This window comes from Callorhinchus milii, unplaced genomic scaffold (genome assembly GCF_018977255.1).
Source record: "Callorhinchus milii isolate IMCB2004 unplaced genomic scaffold, IMCB_Cmil_1.0 Scaffold3, whole genome shotgun sequence".
Taxonomy (NCBI): domain Eukaryota; kingdom Metazoa; phylum Chordata; class Chondrichthyes; order Chimaeriformes; family Callorhinchidae; genus Callorhinchus; species Callorhinchus milii.
The window spans coordinates 14,615,976-14,640,319 of NW_024704744.1; the positions used below are offsets into that span (position 1 = coordinate 14,615,976).

The 24,344-nt window shown below is 40.8% G+C and overlaps 1 protein-coding gene and 1 non-coding gene across 2 annotated transcripts in view; one reads left to right on the forward strand and one right to left on the reverse strand.

Moving 5' to 3' along the window:
• The window catches only part of LOC103187128, a 102,979-nt gene extending 81,026 nt beyond the window's left edge, over positions 1 to 21,953 (reverse strand). The window contains exons 1-2 of the mRNA XM_007906496.2: positions 21,918 to 21,953; positions 19,717 to 19,854 (exon numbers count right to left, since the gene is read on the reverse strand). Of these exons, the coding sequence (XP_007904687.2) occupies positions 19,717 to 19,854; positions 21,918 to 21,953 (174 nt within the window). The remainder of the gene's footprint in view (positions 1 to 19,716; positions 19,855 to 21,917) is intronic.
• Positions 21,954 to 22,702: 749 nt separating this feature from the next.
• On the forward strand, positions 22,703 to 22,774 carry trnag-ucc. The gene has a single exon. It is a non-coding gene; the product is annotated as a tRNA-Gly (tRNA).
• Positions 22,775 to 24,344: the final 1,570 nt, after the last annotated feature.

A 24,344-nucleotide genomic window follows, 5' to 3' on the forward strand; every position in this document is an offset into this window, starting at 1 on the left:
GTTCTTTTATAAAATGTCTGAAAAATACAGCCATCTGTTTTGGAGTATGTTGTTTAGCACAAGTGGCAATTCCTTTGGGTTCCTCTACTGCAGTTTAGTCTCGAGTAGATCACTGAATCTCTACCAATTATGCAGCGTAGGCACTTAAAAGAAGTTCCATAAAGTGTGCTCCAGTATAAAAGGTTTATTTCTCAAAATGTTCCCTTTCAATCGCTTTCTAAAAGGACCATTGAAGGTACTTTATTAATGAGTTTAAAGTAGGAAATTTACACAGCTAGACTGGTAGTTAGTGAATGATGGGGTGTTAAACGGACCCATTTAGATAAACAGTTAGTGGATTAGCATTTGTAAAAGATAATAAAAGATAATAAGACAAGATAATTAAGATAAGATCAAAAAGATAATTTTGATAATAAGAATTATTAATCTCCCAATGTAAGTGTATTTTGTGCATAGACTCGGAAAATACAGGAATTACTATAAGGATTATTATTAGTGCATTTGATTTATTTTCACATTAGCAGAACATCTCAAAGTCCTGCACAGGATTTACTGTAAAATGTAATGAAAAGGTGTTTTGTGCATACACTTACCACTCCTGCAACTCAGACTGTGTGTTTTCACCACTTATTTAAATGTTACACTGAACAAGAGTTCAGTACATTCACTTTGACTCCAGGACTCCAACAATTTGTTTGATGTAACAACAACTCGCATTTATATAGCATGTTTTACATAGGATAAAGTCTCTGTGCGCTGTTCATTCACAGGGTCAGACGCTGAGCATTGAAGAATGGAAAGGGGGTGGTGACCATTGATTCAGTCAAAGAGGTAGTTTTTAAGGTGGGATTTAATGACAGTTAAAGAGGGGGCAAGGTGGAGGGATAGAGACAGAGAATTCCAGAGGTTAGAGGTATAGTAAATTGAAGTCTCAGTCACAAGTTGTGGTGCAGAGGGAGAGGGAGTGGGGATGACCTGCAGTACCCACGTGGAGTCCTGTAGCTCAGTGGTTAGAGCACTCGTCTCACAAGCGAGAGATCTGGGTTCGATTCGTGGGTGGGGCGAAATGTTGGGCAGGTTTCCTCACGCTACACGCCTCTGTTTACCTAGCAGTAAGTAGGAACCCAGTTGTTTCTTTCAAAAAGATAATAATAAATTGGTTGCTTCACTCTACAACTAGCTTGAGGGACACTGCTGTGCACAATTGGCTGCCGCATTTCCCCCATAAAATATACAGTCACAGTGTATTCTGTGAAGCGCTTTGAGGCGTCTCGAAGACGTGATAAGAAGCCATATCAAATGCAAGGATTATTATTATTGTTATTAGCTGAGCATAGCTAACTCACCTCAAGTTCATCAGTATCCTTCTTTATGAGAATTTGTAGTCGTTAAAATCTTAGATATCTTCATTCACTGAGAGAATGAATGATTCACCTGCATTGTTCACTCATCTCACTGTGGAGACAACAAGAGACGTGCACCAAAACTAGTCCAGGGTAGTCCGCTGGCAGAAGAATCTTTTTTTCCATTACCGGCCTGACATTGCTGGCAAACCTCTTCCATACCTGGCAGCTCTGCTTTTGGTGGCACCGCGTTTGAGAATCATAGAAAGTACAGCTCAGAAACAAGCCATTTGGCCCATCATGTCTGACTGGTGTCTGTACCTCACATGTGACCATCCTATATCTTGGTCTGTTCCTTCACCTTTATTTTCCCTTAGCCATGTGTCCATGGTTGCTGCCCCAACAACTGACTGTGGGAGAGAATTCCACACTCCCATCCACTCTCTGTATGAAAAGGTTTTTTCTAATCTCTGTTCTGGACCTCCCAGCTCTGATTCGAAAACTTTGGCCTCTAGTTCTGGATCCCTAGAGATACACCTGCTGATCCTGGTGCATCTGCATTTATTGCCTCTTAACAACAACAACAAGATTGCATTTATAGAGTGCCTTTCACGTCGGGAGGATGTCCCAAGGCGCTGGACAGTTGGGTCGTGACCCGAGCAGGGGGGAGATGGTCAGGGTGAGGGGAGGGAAGGGAGGGAGCGAGGAGGGGGTAGAGAGTTGAGAGGGGAGGTGAAGGCACAGTTGAAGAGAAAGGTCTTGAGACCGGCCTTGAAGGAGGAAAGGGAGGAAGCAAGGCGAAGGCACTGGGGGATGGAGTTCCAGAGCCTCGGGGCTGAGAGGCTGAAGGCCCGGCCACCGATGGTAGGGCGGTTGGGGCGGGGGATGTGGAGCAGACCAGAGCCAGAGGAACAGAGGGTACGGGCAGGTAAGTAGGGGGATAGTAGGTCGGAGAGGTAGGAGGGAGCAAGGCCGTGAATGGCCTTGTAGGTGAGGATAAGGATCTTGAATTCGATCCTCTGGGGATGGGGAGCCAGTGGAGGCGAGCGAGGGTGGGAGTGATGTGGTCCCGAAGCCTGGTGCGGGACAGTACACGAGCTGCAGAGTTCTGAATGACCTGCAGCTTGTGGAGGGAGGTGGCCGGGAAGGCCGACGAGGAGAGAGTTCCCATAGTCCAGCCTTGAGGTGGTAAAGGCGTGGATCAGTGTTTCAGCAGCGTGAGGGGTGAGGTAGTGCCGTAGTCTGGCGATGTTAAAGAGGTGAGAAACATTGGCTGAAAATTACTAACAGGAAAAATACAAAAAATCGGTTCCGGGTTTGTGGAATTGATTAATACAACAACAGCAACAACAACAACAACTTGTCTTTATATAACGTCCTACATGCAAGGCAGCATCTTGGAATGCTGAACAGCGGCGGAGCCCGACAACTTAATAGATTTAAAACAACAACAACGTATATGGGTATAGAAATACAAAAGAATAATGCAAATGAAAGGATTCTGAATTAAAAATAATAGTTGCTGGAAATCCATAGTAGTTTGATCAGTATCTAGAAGAGAAAGCTAGTTTAATGTCACCTGGTTTACCTTTCACCTGAGCCTGGCATTTTCTGTCTTTTTCTTAATGAATCCAGTTGTGTGATGCAGGCCACGTGTGTTCCTTGACTATGTCACGAATCAAACTGATGGTCTTTCAGTTCTTTGATTGGGTTCCTTTTCATTATGTTGACACTGTTTGAGATGTTGGACTTTGACCCATAGCAAAACTATTTAATCTAAATTCTACACTGCAAATAAGTGCCTGATTGCTAATGAGGGAGAGGCAGAATCTCCTGAGGAATCAATAGACAATCAGAGGAGAGAAGATAGCTACACATTAAAAATTAGCCATCTTCTTCACTGTGAAATTAAGGGGTTGCAGTCTCACTGCTGGCCATGTGGTTGGTCACTGTTGCCAGAACTTCAAAACGTCCACAATAAGTATTGGAACCAAATAGGAATGTTAGTTAAGTGACAACACATGCAAACAGAATGGCAAACTCTGACACAGTTGCATTAAGTTGCATTAAGCACACTTTATTAACGTGTGCCTGCACGCAGTGGGCCGCTAGATTGAATTTCAGGCTATAATCCGCACTTGACATATTTTCATTTTTTTCCCCTCCAGTACTTCAATTTAACTAAACTGGATAGGATGAGGGTCAACAGGATTCAATTCTTTAACTCGATCCCTTATGTGTCCCAATGGGGCTGGATAGTAAATGAGTCTATTGCTGCTACTATTTGTCTTTGGCACATGCGTTACAACCTGGAAAGACAATTGGGACATAGGAGCCCAATCCACATGGATTCATTTTAGGAGAGACATGTGTGGGTTATCTTTCTTTAGTAATCAGCTCCGTGCATGGACACCAATGACCAACCTGTACCCAGTTCACCAAGTTCACCTAAACTCTCTTTGTTTGGCTATTATTAAGAGTAGTAAGTAGGAACCCGGTTATTAGTCAATTGGCAAATGGGTAATCATCCCTTTGAAATAAATAAATTATTAATAATAATAATAAGTTGGTCACTCAATCCTTGAGTGTTTGTGGGACACTGCTGTGCGCAATTGGCTGCTGTGTTTCGCCCACAAAATATAGACAATTCACTTTACAGTATATTCTGTGAAGCGCTTTGGGACATTTCAATGACGTGATAAAGCTCTATATCAAATGCAAAGATCATTATCATCATTATTGTTTGCACCATTGTACCAGGAGAAAAAGCAATTTCTGTAAAATGCGATACAGCAGACTACCTACATCAGAAATTTTTTAGCATAAAACTACTTTAGATTTAGGGCATTAATATTTTAAGAGCTAATAAAATTATGTTTTGTGTAATTAACTCTATTCTGTGACATGTAATTTTATCTATGGACAAGTTCAGAACCAGCTGAATTCTGACTGTCTTGCATCAATATTGGAATCTAATTTTCGGTACTTCCTAACGGAATTTCTTAATAAGGAATCCAGTTACCGATGTCATCGACTTATGTGCTTCGGAAACATTGTCACTGAGCCAAAATCCTTCAATAACCAATGCCGTCATTGGGAAAGCCATTGGCACTAGGACTGCAACTGTTTAAAGAGAAGACCCCACCACCATCCTCTTAGGGAAGGACCACAAGAGATGGGAACTACATCCTGGCCTGACCAGTGTCTCCCACATCCTGAGATAGCCCCAGAATAAGAATAGAGCAGCCAGGTGCAACATCATTCTGTTTGTCGGAGGGAACCTCCATTCAGGCCTTATTAAGGAATTCCATTTAAGAAATATCACAAATTAGATCCCATTATTTGCTAACTTGTCCTGGGACGTGCGGAAAGGATGTTTAACTCTAAACAGAAATGTTGTTTTAACTTTATACACAGCTCATTAGTGAGGACACATTTTAAATCATGAGGTTTAACATATACTCTGCCTGTTAACACAAGCATACTTCTCATCACTTGGTTGGCACTCTGCCTTGCAAACTACACTGAGGCATTGGATATGGTTCAGAAAAAGGGTGTCAAGGATGTTTTTGATACGAAACACTCCAAATTATGAGAAGAGGCTTAAAGAGCTGAACTTGTTCTCATAAGGGGAAAGAAAATGGAGATAATCCATATTTTGTTTACAACTCAGAGAGAAATGGACAATATAGATGGAAATGGTTTAGATGAGCATAAAATTAAGAAATCTTTAAGCAGCTTCTAATTCTATCAGCAGAGGTTCGTTATCTCACTTCACCAGCAGAAACATACCTACTGATTTGGGCACAGAGCACTCTGCAATAAAACGGAAACGTGTATAGGTTTGAATGGCAACTTGGTGACACAGAAAAATAAAGGACTTTATGCATCAATTGCCTAAACTCATCAGGCTGTTTACAATCTTGCAAACAAAATGGACTCCACCAAAATTTGGTATTATAATGAATAGAAATGAAAGGACATTCTGAGATTAGTGTCTGTTTCGAATACTATAAGGGTTTATGTTTATTCCGTATTAGGAGCTGCGCGCTGCATATTTTTGTATATTTTAATCGCAAGCTGTCAGTTTTCATCCCGAAATGAAGGTACAGCCACGAACGCAACTTTAACAATGAAAGGATAGCCTCTAACTGCACAAGTGCCACTTACTCCTGGGAATTGAATGGCTGCTTGTTATTAATGTGTCCTCTGCTCACCTGCTGCATCCAAATCAAAACACTTGGAGCTGAGTTTACACTCATAAAGTAGCACTGTATTTGCATTAGGCAGCTGAATTCCTCAGAGGTATCTCTTCCTCGTCAAAAATGAATCAATCATCCACAAGGATGTCAGCATCTGCCTGAGCAATTTTATTTGGAAGAAAGGGCAGATGGTGGTGTTTTTCTGTTTAATCAGTTCCACCAAATGTGGACAGAGCACTCACAAAACCGAACCATCTGCAATATGCTGTTGTTTCGCTGTGGCAAGGGAACCATAGGACAAGGGGAAGGATGCAACTTTGAAATGTCTGTTTTCATCGAAATTCTTCAATAGGAATATGGAAGTGTCTGTTTGGTATTCATTCCCAGGCTTTGGTTCATTTGGTCAACCCTCTCTTGTCCCATCAAAAAACAAAGCAAAAAAGTCATTTAAAATTCATAAACTTTCCGTCAGACACCTCTAAGTTCTTGAACATCTATATTCAGTAAACTACCACAGATGGTGTCTGTGGAACATCAAGAGAATCATGTGCTTTTGTTTCTGGGTAGATTTTAAGAATGGAAACTCAGCTCGTTTTTTAATGGGGGATTTTGAGGGGTGGAACTTTTGGTTTCAAATACTAACTACTTGTGGCAATAGAAACGAACAAATCTGCTTAGCAAATGGTATTTCAATCAGCCGGAAACCCTATCATTTTGAATCAGGCGGCACTCATTCTCTTAAACAAATAACGTAGCAATAATGTATTTCTCACTCTATTAAATCCTGACTGCCCACAAAGAGCAATTAATCAGATAGATGCTTAGGTTACTGCGTGTTCAAAGTGAAACGTTCCTCAGTCACAGGATGCCTTTGTTATTGCAGTAACAGTTAGAATGAAGATCAGGCCCCATTTTTCATTTGGTTATTTTTGTAGCAACAGACACAGATAGCTCTGGCGTCAATGAGAGTTTGACGGGGGAGGTTCTGAGAAGAATGTAATGCTTCTATCACTTCGAGTAAGTGCTTTTATGATGCTTTGGGACTGTCTGATAACTCTCCCCCAATAGCTTATAAATAAATGCACTCTGTGGTGTACCAATAAGCAATAGACACAAGGAAGGTCGCAGGTTCAAATCCTGATCTGAAGTGAGTCATTTAAAAAACTGCTTGATACTAGACTGGCATTGTAGAGCGAGTATTCTGCGAGGATGAGATCCAATAGGGCTGATGGGCCTTCTGCCTCTGTATGGATCTTCTGAGTTATCCAAAGTCAGGTTGTGGAGATAATAATAATAATAATGATAATAATACTAATCCTTGTATTTGATATAGCACCTTATCACATCTTTGAGATGTTTCAAAGCTCTTCACAGTATATACTGTAAAGTGAATTGACTGTATTGAGATACTACAATTGGCATTGTTATCTCCAGGCAATGGAGGGGGGAAATTGGCTAGTGTTCATATTCCAGATTGTTGACCTTTCCAGGAAGCATATATGATAGGCACTGAGTAAGAACTAAGCTTGCTTAAGCTATGATGGTGCAATGTCTGACCAACACTCCCTATACATGGGCACAACTAAGGACTGACATTGGTCAAAGAACCCAAGCAAAGCACCCAGCCTTCAACAGAGGAGAAATCATCATGAAAAAATACTCAGTATATTGCAGCTTTGCAGGAAAGACATTTAGCTGTATTTATTTCTCTAAAGTATACTTTTATTTGTAATATATATTCTGCGTGCAATATGCAATATTCAGAAAAGAATAAACAGCTACTGTTTATTAATAATAGTTAATAATAATCGTTGCTTTTGATATAGTGCCTTTCACATTAGGAGGACATCTCAAAGCACTTCATGGGTTTTATTCTAACGTGTAGTGACTGTGAATTTTGTAGGCGAACTCAGATTTCTCGCAGTAATTTGCTCACAGCTTTTATCTGCTACATTCATGCTACATCTTTGTTTCACTCTTAGGTTCTCAAGGAATGATAAAGGCTCAAAACCATTCGTTAATCAACATTTATTTCTATGAAAACAAGATGTTGAGTACTATCACATGACTAGTTAAATGTGGCTGCATCACAGCTGAGATTGTGATGACGTATCAGACAATGGAGCCAATTAATTCCACGTTAAAGCTCAACCTTCACAATCTCCCACTTCGTCTTGTAAAATAGTTAAATAAATTAATGCAAAATATTCAACTTGCTTTATGTTGGTGCCTGGAACCAGCACTAAAGGCAGAGTATGATCAACTCTCTGTCTGTATCAGACTGTGTATCTTTCCCCTCCCCACCCCCTCGGCTCCCACCCCCAGCCACTACTGTTGAGCACTTTGAGATGTCCTGCCAACGAGAAAGGCACTATACAAATGTAAATTTTTTTGTATTGTATTGTAATGTATTTTACCACTGGGAATCTGTGCTGGCACAGCTCTGCAGAGCCTTGCAAGTCATTTTCAGGATGGATCAGGACTAACCTGTTTTTCTCTGATTAATTTGAGCAAAAGTAACCAATACATCCCATTGCCGATACGAAACAATTCACAAGTGGGGGGTGGGGGGGGGGAGAGGATGGGGGGGGGAATGCAGCGTGGTGAATGCTGGTACCAGCTTTGTAAATGTTTGAATCCCGCAAACAGAAGACAGCAAATAAGCTATTTTCTATGTATCTCACGGAATTCAAACAATCTGAGTCAAAGTCAATATCTCTGGCCACTGTGAAGGCTAGCAAGGTGAGGTTGTTCAGTGCAGTTTTGGGAGACCCAGTCCACGAGGTTCAAATTCCGTATACCCGGAATCTAGTAAACTGGGGGTTTACTGTAATATCACCAGTGATAATTTCACACGGCCAAAAAATGTTGTCCAAAGTAGTCACTGGTCAAAGGAGAAAGGTTCATCTCTGAGGCGAATGATAACTATTGACAGCTTTTGACCACATTCTTTTGTTGATGTGATAATCCTCATCAAGATTAATAATCCTTACATTTGATTCAGCACCTTATCACATGATCAAAATGTCTCCAAGTGCTGCACAGGATTTACTGTAAAGTGTAGTGACTGTAAAGTGCATTTGTAAGTGAATCTAGCAGCCAATTTGTGCACAGCAATGTCCTACAAACAGCCATGAATTGAATGCCCAATGTTATCAAATTCAAGTTAACACTCAGGCATGAATCCATCAGTTTGCATTGGAACCAAGAAGGAAGAGAATCGAGGCCACATTGCTCATGTCTAGAAAATGCTCCTCACAGCATTAGACTTGGCAAATATAGAACAGACTCACATTGTTTCCTTCAACGTGGACCAGAAAACAACTTACAGATTGTCTCGATTCATCTTCTTTTATCTTGTTATGCTTGAAAATCAATTTGAGGAGAAAAAAGAAAAAACAACAAGATTCCATTTATAGAGCGCCTTTCACGTCGGGAGGACGTCCCAAGGCGCTGTACAGTTGGGTCAGGACCCGAGCAGGGGGGAAATGGTCAGGGTGAGGGGAGGGAAGGGAGGGAGCAAGGAGGGGGTAGAGAGTCGAGAGGGAAGCTGAAGGCACGGTCAAAGAGAAAGGTCTTGAGACCGGCCTTGAAGGAGGAAAGGGAGGAGGAAGGCGAAGGCACTGGGGGATGGAGTTCCAGAGCCGAGTGGCTGAGAGGCTGAAGGCCCGGCCACCGATGGTAGGGCGGTTGGGGCGGGGGATGTGGAGCAGACCGGAGCCAGAGGAACGGAGGGTACGGGCAGGTAGGTAGGGGGATAGTAGGTCGGAGAGGTAGGAGGGAGCAAGGCCGCCTAATAATAATCCCTCCAAAAAAACAAAACAATAATAAATTGGTCATTTTCAATCCATGACTGTTAGTGGGACATTGCTGTGCGCAATTGGCTGCCGCGTTCGCCCACAAATATACAGTCAATTCACTTTACAGTGTATTCTGTGAAGCGCTTTGGGACGTCCTCCTGACGTGAAAAGCGCTATATCAAATGCAAGGATTATTATTATTATTATTGTAGGCGAGGATGAGGATCTTGAAATCTTATTATAGTTTACCTTATTATTAATAATTAATATTAATAATTAATAATAAATAATCATAAATAATGATTATTAATGAGGATTATTATTATTGCTTCGAGGTACTACTTTCAAAATATTTTTTCCTGCAAATCACTTTCCTGTATGTCCCAACATTGTTGGAAGCGTAAATGAAGAACAAAACTTTGCAGATCTTGGATGCTCCCAAGTCATGGTGTTTCCCTACGTGTATTGGCAATCACATGTGCAATGTTATAGAGGTATGATTTGTACTGTTGTTGTAATCTTCAGTGAGTCTGAGAGTTTTTTCTCTACTCTCCTATGACTGATATTTCTTTGTATCTGATGAGAGTCAGTCTGCCAATATGTAACGTTAGAATTTTTGTTTGTATAGATGGTGGTGTGATTCTGAGATATTGGATAAAGTCTTTGAAGTAGGTCAGAGAGGTAGGAGGGAGCGAGGCCATGAATGGCCTTGTAGGTGAGGATGAGGATATTGAATTCAATCCTCTGGGGATCGAAAAAACATTTGATGCTCAAGATATGCTTTGATTTGCGGAGAAACCATATTTTCAGATCCATTCTTTGAAAGTAATTTACTATGTTACTTGGCAGTAATGTATAATACATTTCCACTAACTGGATAGAATTTGCAAGTGATCATCAATTGGGCGAAGGAGTGGTTCTTCAGATGCTCCTGACTCTATTAATTAACTTGGTCATGTGTTATAAAAACTTCTGGGTCAACTACTGAAACAACAAAGGCCCTGAAAAAACATGGCAGTAATCAGACGGGTTACGGCGCATATTACAGAAATTATGCCATGTGAATTTTGTTTCTGTTTGTTGTTTGTTAGTTTTTTTTCTAGTTAATAATGCTAAGGATTGTATATTGCAAGATTGTTTTCAGTTACATTTATTACATTTTATTTTTAATCAGGAACTAAATGTTCCTGATTAAGACAGAAACAACCTTACATAATTATAATCCTTGCCTTAGATAAGTCGAGAGGTTGCCTCAAAGTGCTTCACAAAATTTATTGTGAAAATGTAGTGACTGTGTATTTTGTAAATGACCGTGACTTTGCACATAGCAATGTCCCATAAACAGCCATGAAGTGATTGACTAATTTTATCTGGGAGACTGTTGGCCCAGACAGCAGGAGAAATTCTTTTCACTTTTCGAACAGTGAAATGAAATTTACTGGAGAGATTCAATGATGGCTCAAGACCTGATATAATAATCGGTAACCATCATAAATCCGTATTCGATCATAAGAGCAACAAGTGCTGAAAAAATACTTTCTTTTAAAATTGTAATTCCGTTTGCTTCTTATTTCTGTATATTTGTTGTTTATTCAGTACTCTTAAAAACTTTCACATAACAAAATGAAATATTTGATCACTTGTTTTTCACCTTGTCAAAGATGCTGTTTCCATTGAAAACTTCATATCAAGCTATCTTTGTCGTGGCAGAACTGTGAGTCCTTCATCAGGGAACAAAGCCCATCACTTCATGGATTGACAAAACCGCAAACATGTTTCTGTGGGACAAGGTGGAAGATGTGTCTCACTAAGCCCTTAACCACTTCCTCTTTTGATTTGTATTCTACCACACAGCAAATTAAATCCAGTCGCCTCTTTAAATGCAGCCATGCATTGAGCTGATGAATTTTATTTACCGTTTCACATAATTCCCTCTGTAAGCTGTACCTATCTTGGTACAGTTACAATACAATTCACACTTATATAGCATCTTTCACATCAGGATATCCCAAAGATCATTCCCGGGCAGGGAAAAACCTTAGGCAGGTTTTCTTACTCCACTTTTCTGAGCCTACAGTAAGTAGGAACCCGGTTGTTAGTTGATTGGCAGATGGCTTTTCCGACGATAATAATCCCTTTAAAATAATAATAATTTGGCCACTTCAATCCACGACTACTTGTGGGACACTGCTGTGCACAATTGGCTGCCACATCTCTCTCACAAATATACAGATAATTCAATTTACAGTATAATCTGTGAAGCGCTTTGAGATGTCTCAACAGCATGCTAAGGCACAATATCAAATGCAAGGCTTATTATCATAAACTGCTTGACAAGTATGCCTGGGCACTGGAGCATAGGAACATAGGACAGGAGTAGGCCATTCAGCCTCTCGACCTGTTCCACCATTCTATTAGATCATGGCTGATCAGCACCTCAACTCCAATTACCTGAGGGAGTGAAGAGGGAAAAGATGACCGAATGATCAACGAGGTCATAAAATTCCTTCCCATATTATCTTTGTTCTGGCAGAACTGTGAAGGAAATGAATGAATTTTATTTACCGTTTCACAAAACTCCCTCTTTAGATCTCACAAACAGCCATACCTTAGGATCTCTTAAAATCATTTTGAAGTTGTCCCTACAGCTGAAGTTCAATTGCAAGCTGTGGCTAGGGAGAGAGGTGGAATTCTGGCAAATAGACTTTGCTGGCAGGTCTTATAATAGACATTGCAAAAGAAAAAACAAGTGCATATGCTCAGCCCATAACTGCCAACCAGGGCAAAAGTGCACCATCTAGTTTCCACGCAGTCTTGCTTAAACCTCTTCTAAATAATGAGGTTGTGTTCGCTACTTTCTAATCTCTCCTAAATCTACTAAACTTTTGAAAAGTCAGTTAAAACCTTACTGATTTCTGAGCCCACTTCATTCTATGTGTCAGCCTGGCTCAGTTGATAGCATTCAATCCTCAGCTAACTCAAAGCCCGGTGGTGGGGGTGGGTTAGGGAGCTGAGAAGAGAGGAAGGTGGGGGGGGAGGGAATAAACTGACCTAAAATACAATTTTAATATGAGCTTTGAAGGTGGGGAGAGAGGGGCAAGGCAATGGGACTTCAGATTGAAGTTATAAAATAATAATATTATCCCCCTCGCAGGTAAAACTGGTTATTCACTTCATGGCTGTTTGTAAGACATTGCTGGGCAATGCATTGGCTGCCACATTTGCCAACAAAATATGTAGTTATCACATTTTATAGTAAATCCTGTGAAGAGTTTTGAGACGTCTTCCTGACATGAAAGGCGCTGTATAAAATTCAAGAATTATTAGGATTATGGTCAGCAATATTTAATTGGTCATGTCCTCCCACCCCCACACACACCACTTTGGCTCCCAACCCCAGCTTGGGTACCCAGCCAGAAGTGACAAGTACTTTGAGACGTCCTCCTGACGTGAAAGGTTCTATATAAATGTAAATTGTGTTGTATAATTATATGCTTTGAAATGTACTCCTGACGTGAAAGGCTCTATATCAAATGCAAAGCCTGCCTTTTTATTTATTTGTAGGTAATTTTCCAAGTGAGCAGCTAACAGAGTGGAAGGGAAGACTTTTTTTAAAAACTGCATTGAAAGAATAATTTCTGCAAATGGGTGCATGATGTTGGATGATGCTGGACTCATCTAAGATGCTAGGATTGAAGGGTGGGTATTCTGGAAGGATGAAATCTAAGGCTAAAGGGCTTTATCTTGATCTGAACCTCTTTTGTGACCTTGGGAGTTTGAGCTCAGACTTTAGTATCAGCACAAACTGAGCAGCTCAGTAAAGTTACCTGGAGATAGCTGACTATTCTAACAGGCTGTATGCTTTGTTCTAGTTTGAGAGAAATGATTGAAAGAAAACCTAGTGGAGTTTTTTAAAAATTATGAGGGATTTTGATAACTTGAACAGTGAGAAATTATTCCACTGGTTGCTGAGTCAGTATCTGTAGGGCATAAGTTTAAGGTAATTACCATAAGAACGAAGGAAGAGGTTTGGAGAATTAATTTTATTAAATATTCAATCATAATGCAAAACATATGATTTTTTTTGCACAAAAGGTTGTTAAGAGTGCTCACTATCTAGAGTTATACAGGTGCAAACTTATATCAAAAGGCATGCTAATACGGAAGTAAAAGCACAAATATGGAAACAACAATGAGATCAGCTGGTGGAAATCCGTGTCCATTGTGTTTTTAATTTACTGTTATAAGCACACAATCCATGATGGAGCGATCTATAATATATGAAACGGAGCATTCATACAAAGTATATTTTGCATTTAGCACAAAACCTCAATGATATACCAACACACAGAACTACTGAGTCATATGCAAACATCTAAGCCTTGCACAAAGCTCTATTTGAGCTAGATTGTGGAATTTACCATTCTTCATGTTGCTGTATTCACGTAAACTGATATATCATGTTTAAACAATACTGTTAGGAACACACAGCTTGATTTATGATCAGTTTAGTGTCTCATAAATCACACCTGCAGCCTAGTGCACTGAACCCCATTTTATGACAGGATTTACCGTTTATAAATGATTTTGCTTTACCTCCCATTGTGATCCTGCTCCATGCAATCATTTTGTTTCCTCTCCCTGTCGCTATACAGGGAGTTTGCTAACTCCGCATGAAATTTCAGCGCCAGCATTTTTAGGTTTAACAAGAATGATATATTTGGATGTCTGCAATTTCTGGGAGGTTAATTTAAATTAATAAAAAATAATCCTTGCAATTGGTGTAGTGCTTTTCTCATTAGGAGGACATTCTCAAAGCGCTTCACCCGATATATTGTAAAGTATGGTGACTGTGAATTTGGCAGCAAATGTGGCAGCCAATTTGCACACTGCAATGTCTCACATACAACAATACATGTACAATGTACATGTATATAAATGTACATTTATACAGCACCTTTCACATCGTGAGGATGACCCATAGCGCTCAACATTCCTGTCTAGGCACCCAAGCTGGGGGTAGTAGCCGAGAGTGGGGGAGGAGATAGATGACCAAAGGCCTAATCAAAGAGGTAGGTCTTGAGATGGATCTTGAAAAAGGTGAGGAAGGAAACGAGTTAGAGGAATTATGCCATGGGACAAATAGGCTGAAACCCCGACTGCCGATTGTGAAGCAGGCGAGCAGGACACGAAGGGAGCAACCACGTCAGTACAGTTTGGGCAGGTCACAGAGGCATGGTGGGGCAAGACCATGGAGGGACTCAATAATAATAATAATAATCCTTGCATTTGATATAGCGCTTTTCACGTCGGGAGGACGTCCCAAAGCGCTTCACAGAACACACTGTAAAGTGAATTGACTGTATATTTGTGGGCAAACGCGGCAGCCAATTGCGCACAGCAATGTCCCACAAACAGTCATGGATTGAAAATGACCAATTTATTATTGTTTTTGTTTTTTTGGAGGGATTATTATTAGGCGTGTGGAGTAAGGAAACTTGCCCAAGGTTTCGCCGTGACCTGCCTGGAATTGAACTCAGGTCTCTCACTTGCAAAGCGAGTGCTCTAACCACTGAGCTACAGGACTCCATTTAAAGGGATTTAAATTTATTTTTTTGGACAGCTGGATATCTGATACATGCAGAATCCCATCACCATGCTTAACAGTCCAAACCAAGATGAGATTTCCATGCATCCTATCTACACATGGAAATCCCAAAGATAGATTGTTGGAATAGAATGTGCACTCTCTCCCTGGAGGGACCCATCCTGCTTATCTAATCCCGGAAAGTATTAGGTGCAGGTTGACAACAGCCAAGGCTTGAGGACCCCAGACTGTGTGTTGGGGTACTGCTGGAGTCTAAGCAGCTAAAACTGCATAGTTTGCCATTGATATTGCTGTCCAGCAAGTTTTGCCGTTGCTTGTCCAGCTGGGACCACCCTACCTGTTAGGGCTTTGGCTTGCAGGGTTAATGGGAGCTGAGTAAGATGACTCCCTGCCCCCAGTAACTGGTCTGTCCTTCCAGTTTCTGCCAATGAGCCAGGCTCGTTGTGCTGTCGTCAGCAGTGCCCTGGAATACTACGGACCTGCCTGGCTCAGGATCTGGACTACCGAGACAGGGCTGGCTCAATTCCAACATACCATTGCCAGGCATATCACCGTGGAGCCAATTCAGCTCCAAGGAGACCCCACTTAGCTCCTCTCCCCTCCCCAAGGAGAATTTAAAACCCATGAAGTGAATAACTAATTTTATCTGGTGAGGTTGGCCAGGACACTGGGAGAAACTGCTTTCCCTTGAGGCTCTCTTCAAGATTTATCTTTTTCATTTGTTGTTATTAGGCGTTAACAGTTAAAGGCGGAACAATTAAACAAATAGAGATATCTAATTTATCTTTTTCTCTACTGTCACAGATAGCGCCTTATCACATCGTTATCCAAATTTTTTTTAAAAAAGGAACTATTATTCCCACAAAGTGATCTGCCAATAGACTAAAAAACGGGTTTCTACTGTGTTGGTATCACAAAACTATTATCCATCACAGCCTGGCTTTCTAACAAACACATCGCAAAGTCAGAAGACTTTGCCATGTTTGAGCCCAGCGTTGAGACTTCAGCTCATAGTCTAAGCTGAAACTCCAGTACGGTGTTGGGGGAACAGAGAGCACTGCATTATCAGAACTGGTGTCTTTCAAATGACATGTAAACCTAAGGTTTTTTCTGGTCAGGAGGACGTTAAAGATCGCATGGCACAATTTGAAAAGAGAAAGGAATTTCTTCTTGTGTCGTGGATAGCAATCTTCCCAGCCATCTTATAGCTGTTTGTGGGACCTTGTAAATAGCTCCTATTTACCCACACTTGCTACAGTTGACAATAATAACAATAATGGCATATCTACCTTATCAATTCACTTCATTACTCATGTTTATTCACATTCTCTCAGGTAGTAGATAGAAACATCAGTACAGGCCTGATTTTATAATAATAATAAACCTTGCAGTTGATAGAGCACCTTTCACATGGGAGGATATCTCAAAGCTCTTCACAGGATTCACTATAACTTGTAGTGACCATGTATTTTGTAAGCAAATGCAACAGTCCACTCACACAAACCAATGTCTCACAAACAGCCATGAAATGAATGTTCAGTATTATCTGGGGGATTATTTGCCAGGATATTGGAAATAACTCCCTTTTCTTTGAGCAGTGCCACAGGGTCTTTAACGTCCAACTGACAAATTAGACAGGACCTCGGTTTAACATCTCATCTAAAATACGGAAATATAATAAGGAAGGAAAAGGCAAGCCTGTAACTTTAGCTCTGCCTCCTCCTTCACCATCTGTGGTTGGTTTTGTACTTAAATAAGCCATACCATTGTTTCTCAGCAGAGAATTATTAACATTTTTCCAAAAATATATAACAATTTCTAAAAGTAGGAAGTTCCTTAACCCTTATTTTTACAATCTGATCCCTGTCCTCTTGTTAAGAATTGATAATAATAAATAATAATAATCCTTGCATTTGATATAGTGCTTTTCAAGTCTTCTAGATGTCTCAAAGCGCTTCACAGAATATACTGTAAAGTTAATTGATTGTATATTTGTGGGTGAAACACGGCAGCTAATTGTGCACAGCAGTCTCCCACAAGCAGTCGTGGCTTGAGTGACCATATTATTATTTTTTTTCTTGAAGGGTTACTATCAGGCTTGTGGAGTAAGAAAACTTGCCCAAGGTTTCGCCCTGCCAGGAATCATATGCTCACAGCACCAAGTTTCACCCACCAAATACACAGTCAATCCACTTTGTTTTTCTGTCAAGTCCTTTGAGACATCTCAATGACTTGATAAGGGGCTATATCAAATGCAAGGATTATTATTATTATAAGTTTACTGGCTTGATACCAGGGTGAGTGGAAGCTGGAGGAACTGAACGTTTTCAATTGGAACAAAGAATGTTGAGGGGTGGTATGATAGAGGTCTTACAAGGGGTCTTGGTAGAATCAATAGGGAGAAATTATTTCCACTGGTTGGTATCAGTAAGCAGAGGATATCAATTTAAGATATTAAATGAGCAAATGGAGTTAGGAGAAATGTTTTGATTCACTGAGTAGTTACAATAAGGAAATATCCTGCAGTGGTTGAAGCAGAATCCATATTAGCTTTCAAAGGGGAACTAGATAAATACCTAAAATGGAGACAGTTATAGGGGTATGGGGAATGGCAGGTAAATAGGCCTGAAAGGATTGCTCTTAAAGGAACCAACACAGACACGATGGGCTGAATGGCCTTCTAAGTTTCTACGATTCTAAAGAAATAATCGTCAGAGTATATTCAGTGGAAAGTGCAGTTCCCGTTCAGTTACTACACCAACATCAATCAAAAAGCCTCCTACCAGATGGGAGAAATAACACTCTATTGCAGGTTCACGGCAATGGGACATTTTCTCATGATGAGTGATAGGCACAGTTAGTGAGTGCTGCTGACATGTTTATAGTGCAAGGTCTTTCAGAGCAGATGCAAGCAGAACCAGAGCTCAGAAGTCACGGAGGTTACTGGTGATTGCATCCTGCCTCACAGAATTAAATTCAAAGCAGTGGTAGCAACATAGAACTATTCACAGATCGGCGGTGAAATGGATATAACTGGAAGATCATCAACAAAGGAATAATAATAATCCTTGCATTTCATATAGTGTATGATCACATCCTTGAGATGTCTCAAAGCGCTTCACAGAATATACTGTAAAGTGAATTGACTCTATATATTGTGGGTGAAACGTAGCAGTCAATTGTGTAGAGCAGTGTCCCACAAAGTCGTGGATTGAGTGACCACATTATTATTATTATTATTATTATCATTATCATACACATACACACTAGAATATAGTGTGTATTTGATATAACACCTATCCGAAGCACCTCATGATATGCTATAAGTTCTGTGACTGTGTGTTTTGGGAGCAAACAAGACAGCTAATTTGCACATAGTAATGTTCCACAAACCACCATGAAGTGAATGACGAATTTTATTGGGAGAGTGTTGTCTAGGACACCAGGAGAAGCTCCCTTCTCTTTTCAAATAGTGGGATCTTTAACGTCCACCTGGACTGGCCGACGGGGCTTCGGTTTAACATCTCATCTGAAAGACGGGACCTCTGACAATACAGCACATCCCCAGCATTGCATTGAAGTGTTGGCTTAGGCCATATAAATTCCAAGTCCCAAAGCAATGCTTGAACCCATAAGCTTCTGACTCAGAGGCAAGAGTACTGCCAACTAAGCCAAACCTACACACCATTTTAAAGGATTTGGACAACAACAACAACTTGCATTTGTATAGCGCCCTTCACGCAGGATTGCGTCCCAGAGCGCTTGACTGTAGTGGACCGAGCCTTTGACCGAGCCTTCAGCTCCACTCTCGACTCTCTTCCCCCTTCTCGCTCCCTCCCATCCCTCCCCTCACCCTGACCATTTCCCCCCTCCTCGCTCCCTCCCCTCCCCTCACCCTGACCATTTCCCCCCTGCTCGGGTCATGACCCAACTGTGCAGCGCCTTGGGACGTCCTCCTGACGTGAAAGGCGCTTTATAAATGGAATCTTGTTGTTGTTGTTGTAGTGGAGTCTGATCTCGAGCCAGCGGGAGAAGGAGGGCTGAGGTGATTATAAGCATAATCAAATAGGAAGGTCTTTAGGCCAGATTTGAAAGTGGGGAGGGAGGGAGGGAGGGGGCAAGGTGGAGGGGAGAAAAAGGAGAAAGGAATGGGATTACAGTAGTTAGTTCCAGTGGGAGAGCAAGCACAGAAAACAATAGTGGATTCACACTGATATAATTTTGAAGACATTGGGGTTGGAAAGGTAACACTCATGATTGATAAGTCACTGCTAGTTTGCAATCACAGTCATTTTGTTTTGGAGAAATGTATTTGCCAAGAAAAGAGCTATAAATTCAAAAGATTTGGACAAAAAGTTTAGTAGGAAACATAGGCTGCAAATTTGCTTCTCAAAAGTTCCAATGAATATGATAATGAATGCTGATTTCCGGTTTGCTAATGCTTGCTTATCCGCTCCATTACAATGTTACTGTATACTTTAGAGCTAAGGTAGGATTACAGTACTTGTAAATAAATTACATTTTTATCGTATCTTATCAACATGTCTCAAATGTAATTACTGTCACCTTTTAGATGCCAGCCAAGCCTAATAAACAGCCATGAAGTGAATGACCAATTATTCTGGAGAGTTTTAGACAGAACAAACTCTTTTCTCTTTGTGTTATGGGAATTTTAACATTTACCCGAACCGTCAAACAGAAGCTCAGATTATCATCTCATTCAAAAGAGAGCAGCTCTGATAATATAGTGTTCCCCCACTTACCACATCAGCCGAACTCTCATTGTGCGGGTTTGAACCCACAATCTGCTTATCCAGAAGTAGGAGTGCTAACAACAGAGCCAGACTCACACCGGTGATAGAGTCTGCTGAGCTGTGCAGTGTGAATGCTGCACCTCCACTCTAACCTTGGAATTGCAAATCCAAGTTTCATATAACCACAGTTTCATATAAATAGAAATGTTAATGTTCAGCTATTTAATCCGTTAATCCATTAAAAGGAACCAGAGGTCAGTGGTTGTGAAGAATTATTAGCATGACTGGAAATAATATATTTGTTAGTTGCGTTTTGCATCAACTCTATTTACTGTGCTTCCTGATTTCAGTGTAACCTGGTTCAGGTGGCAGCACTCTCACGTCAGAGTCAGAAGGTGGTGAATCATGTCAGGACTTTGAACTCATAAAGCCAAGGCTGACACTTCACTGCAGTGATGTGAAGTGCTCCATTGTCGGAGGTGCCATCATTTGGATGAGATGTTAAGATAAGATACCATATGCCTTTTCAGGTGGACGTTAATGATCCCATTGCACTCTTCGAAAAGAAAAGGGAAGTTCTCATGGTGTCCTGGCCAACAATCCTTCAAATAAAATTAGTCATTCAGTCCATGGCTGATTGTGGGATATTGCTGTATGCAAATTGTCTGCTGCTTTTACCTACAAAATATCTACATTTTAGAGTGAATCCTGTGAAATTCTTTGAGTTGCCTTCACGATCTGAAAGGTGTTATATTTATTTCAAATTTAGTATTATTGTATTATTATTGCTGACCTTGTTGAAAGTAACACCCTAGGCAAGGAATCTTAGGCCCCAATGCAATTTCAGGTCTCTGGTGGGTTAATCTATCATTGTTCAAAAATTGGGAGGATTTATAAACTTCTCAGTCTTCAACATCAAGTGGGAGAAGGATTTCTGTTGGCTTTTCATCCCTTTCCCTTACAATCATTAGAACTGCCGGTTCAGTGATGAACAGAAAGGGCTGAATATTTGGAAATAAATATCTCCTGACTTTGGTGAGCTCATTCAAAATAATTTGTTCCTTCTATTTACTCAAACTGAGCCAGACGGTCAAAGTTTCCATTAGCTCCGTGGGGGGGTAAGACTGATATAACAAAAATGTCTGATGTGCCTAAGATGAATCATTTATTTTCAATGCTTCCCATATGAATCCCGGTTATCTCTCTCAAGAAATTTCAACCATCTTCTAAGAAACGTCTCCAGGGTTTTGGAAACCGAGGCTCAGTTTGCGGAAGCTGTGAAGAATGGATTGAGGGTTGGATTGTTGAGGGACTCTCACTTGTTCTGATACATCATTTATGATTTTAAATATGACAACTGCTGCTCCAGTTTCACCCACCAGTGGGGCTTAAACCCAGCCGTCTGGAGGCCAAGGAAATGGTAGCCAAACCCCTGGTGTTGATTTCATACATATTTCATAAATACTCATTGGGGGTAAAGAGGTAAATCACTTCAGAACCCATGATTGCTCTCCCTGGATAATCCATTTTAGGAAAGAAAAGAAATAAAATGTTAAAAAAAATTGCTGTCTCTTCCAATGCTCAATTTAAAATGTGCATAATTATGCACATTGGAGCGATATGTGCAGGATAGATATTAAGCCCTGGGACGTCTTTCCGCTGTGAAGGGTGCTATACTTGTTTATTTGTTGTTGTTGTTGCAGGAATCTTCCAGTATCTGACAAAAAAGTGCACATCATTTAACACTGCAGTGTTTTTGTGACCGAGTTGATCATTATTTTAAACATGACAATTGCTGCTTTGGTTTCACCCACAAGTAGGGCTTAAACCCAGACTTCTGGAGGCCGAGGAAAAAGGTAGCCAAACCCCTGGTGTGGATTTCATAAATATTTCATAAATACTCATTGAGGGGAAAGAGGTAAATCACTGTGGAACTCTCAGTCTGTTTGAATACCAGACTTTCGTCCCACTCAAAACAACCCTGATCAAAGACACAAATTACATTACATCCCTTCTGCCTGTTACAGTTCTCCCTGTGAATCCTGGTCCTCTTCAATCATTCCGCCTCAACAACACCTTTCACCTCTCCATCTCTACAGTTCTGTGCTTTTCTGGTTTCAATCCTACCTGTGCCAGTGTTGCTACTGTGTCTCCTCTAACAGTTTTACCTCCTTATCTTCAAAAGCTTCCATGGCCATGCCACATCTTACCTTTGAGATCTCCTGCAATCCTATTCCCACAGCCATTCCCTTTATTCAACCTTTTCTAAACTGCTTCCTACCATCTCCACCCCATCATCAGTGGATCAGCTTTCTGCCACTTTGCAACTACTCTCAGAAACTTTCTTCCCTCTGCCTCCCCCACCCACTTCCTCTCTACTTTCACAACTCATCTAAAGATCTATGTCTTTAACTCTCACCTTCCCCTACGCCTCCTATCTCCCTTCCAGTTCAGGGTCCCAGTCAATTTTTGTAAAACCCTTTGGGACATTCTCCCTAGGTGAGAGGCACTATATAAGTATGAATTGTTATTGATTTAATATTTCAGATCAGGTGATTGGACTCCATGAGTGAAAGTGTTAACCATCTGTTTATATAAATCATCTCTCCAGGTTGAAGGCCATGTAATTGAATTCAAATCAGGCCTATGTGTACGTTATTCAAATGTTGCACACCTCCTGCCAGGTGCTGTATTACTCTGTGCACATAACGATGAGAAAAAACTATTCCGTTCACACCCTGGATTTAGTTGATCTGAACCAACCCTATTAAACAAAACCAGAAACAATAAGACCATTGATGCCTTTGGCAACACACAAAAAAAATCACAGCCAACAGAAGGTTATATTACGCTTTTCATCAAGAGGTTAAAGTTTCTGCAAGCCTGAACAAAAAGCTCAGTTTTAGCCCTGCCTTATATGTTCGTGAACCAACTGGATTCAAATGAACTTGCATTCCTGGCCTGGGTGTGAGTTCTCTCCTCATCTGATTTGTGGAGTCCTGTAGCTCAGTGGTAAGAGCGCTCGCTTTCCAAGCGAGAGACCTGGGTTTGATTCCCGGCAGGGTGAAACCTTGGGCAAGTTTCCTTACTCCACACACCAGATAATAATCCCTCAAGAAAATAAAACAATAATAAATTGGTAACTTCAAACCACAACTGTTTGTGGGACACTGCTGTGTCAAATTGGCTGCCGCATTTCGCTCTCAAATATACAGTCAATTCACTTTCCAGTCTATTCTGTGAAGCACTTTGAGATATCTAGAAGACGTGAAAAGCTCTATATCAAATGCAAGGATTATTATTATTATTATCTACATACTGTACTTGTAATCCCTGCCTCTGTCCAATGCATGGCCCATTTCCAGGAATCGCTTGTTTAATCAGAAGTGTCTGAGTCATGTCCATAGAAAACAATGGTACTTGAGATCCAGAAATACAGGATAGCAGTAGTGCACATAACTTGAGCGGTTTGTGATACAGAACAAGGAGCTGTTATAAATAACACACGACATACGTCTTGTGTCTAATACTGTCCAGAATTACTCCACTGCTGCAGAATTCAAGAATCTGGCTGAAAAATGAATACAGGCGATACAGTCCTCACGTCTGCATTCATTTTTCAGACAGATTGAGGCTCCAGGAACAGAGAAACGAGCAACTTGATACGCAATCTCTACCAAAGCTGCTCTACGCCTAACTTCTAGGGAGGAATTTTATGGTAATTTATCTTAGTCAACAATCACCTAAATAAAATTGGTCTTTCAGTTCGTGGCCGTTTGTGGGACATTGTTGTATGCAACTGACTACTACGTTCGCCTACAAATACACATTCAATAACCTTCACAGTAAAACCCAGGAAAGCGCTTTGAGACATTGTGATAATGTGATGAGACACTATATCAAATACAAGGATTATTATTATGATTTGGCTGAACTCCTCATGGAGAACCAGCTAACTTACATTTGGTGGCTCCCTGTGCCAATAAAACTGAGATCAGGAACTCAGAACAGGATGGGAAAAGACTGTTGAGATGTATCTGAAGGGTCCCAAAGTAAAAACAAATTAACACACTGCTCCATCTCTCATTGTTCTCAATCAATTTGTTCACTAAATCACTATCTTAATTTCCCGTGGAATTTAGGGACACTTGAAGGGGTGTAAGGGATGGTGTGGGGATAGGCCAGGACAGTGGGATTGAAAGTACGTCTTGCATTGAGAGCCAGTGCAGACTTGATGTGCCAAATGGCCTCTTTCTGTCCTGTAAATTTCTATGAATGTGACTTAACTGCATCCGAGATACTAATCCACCCAGTAAACATTCTGGCGCATGCATGCAAAGTTAAGTTAACTGGTCACCTTGCCTTTTCTAAGCTTGACTCTGTGTCACCCTTGTAGAATTGTTTTTTAAAAATGTGTTGCAACCTCACAACTACTTTCACGACATAAAGAGGCTGAGTGTCGGGTAGCTGTTAAGCACTGTAATGCTGAAACACATCACATATTCCGTGACTTGTTCACATAACCCCTGAATGACAAAGTTGCAAGTAAGCTATTTTGTGATCACATGATCAGGGAGTAATTTCTGTACTTCCACACTTACCTGTCACACATTGTCTATAATAACTCACAAAGGGCA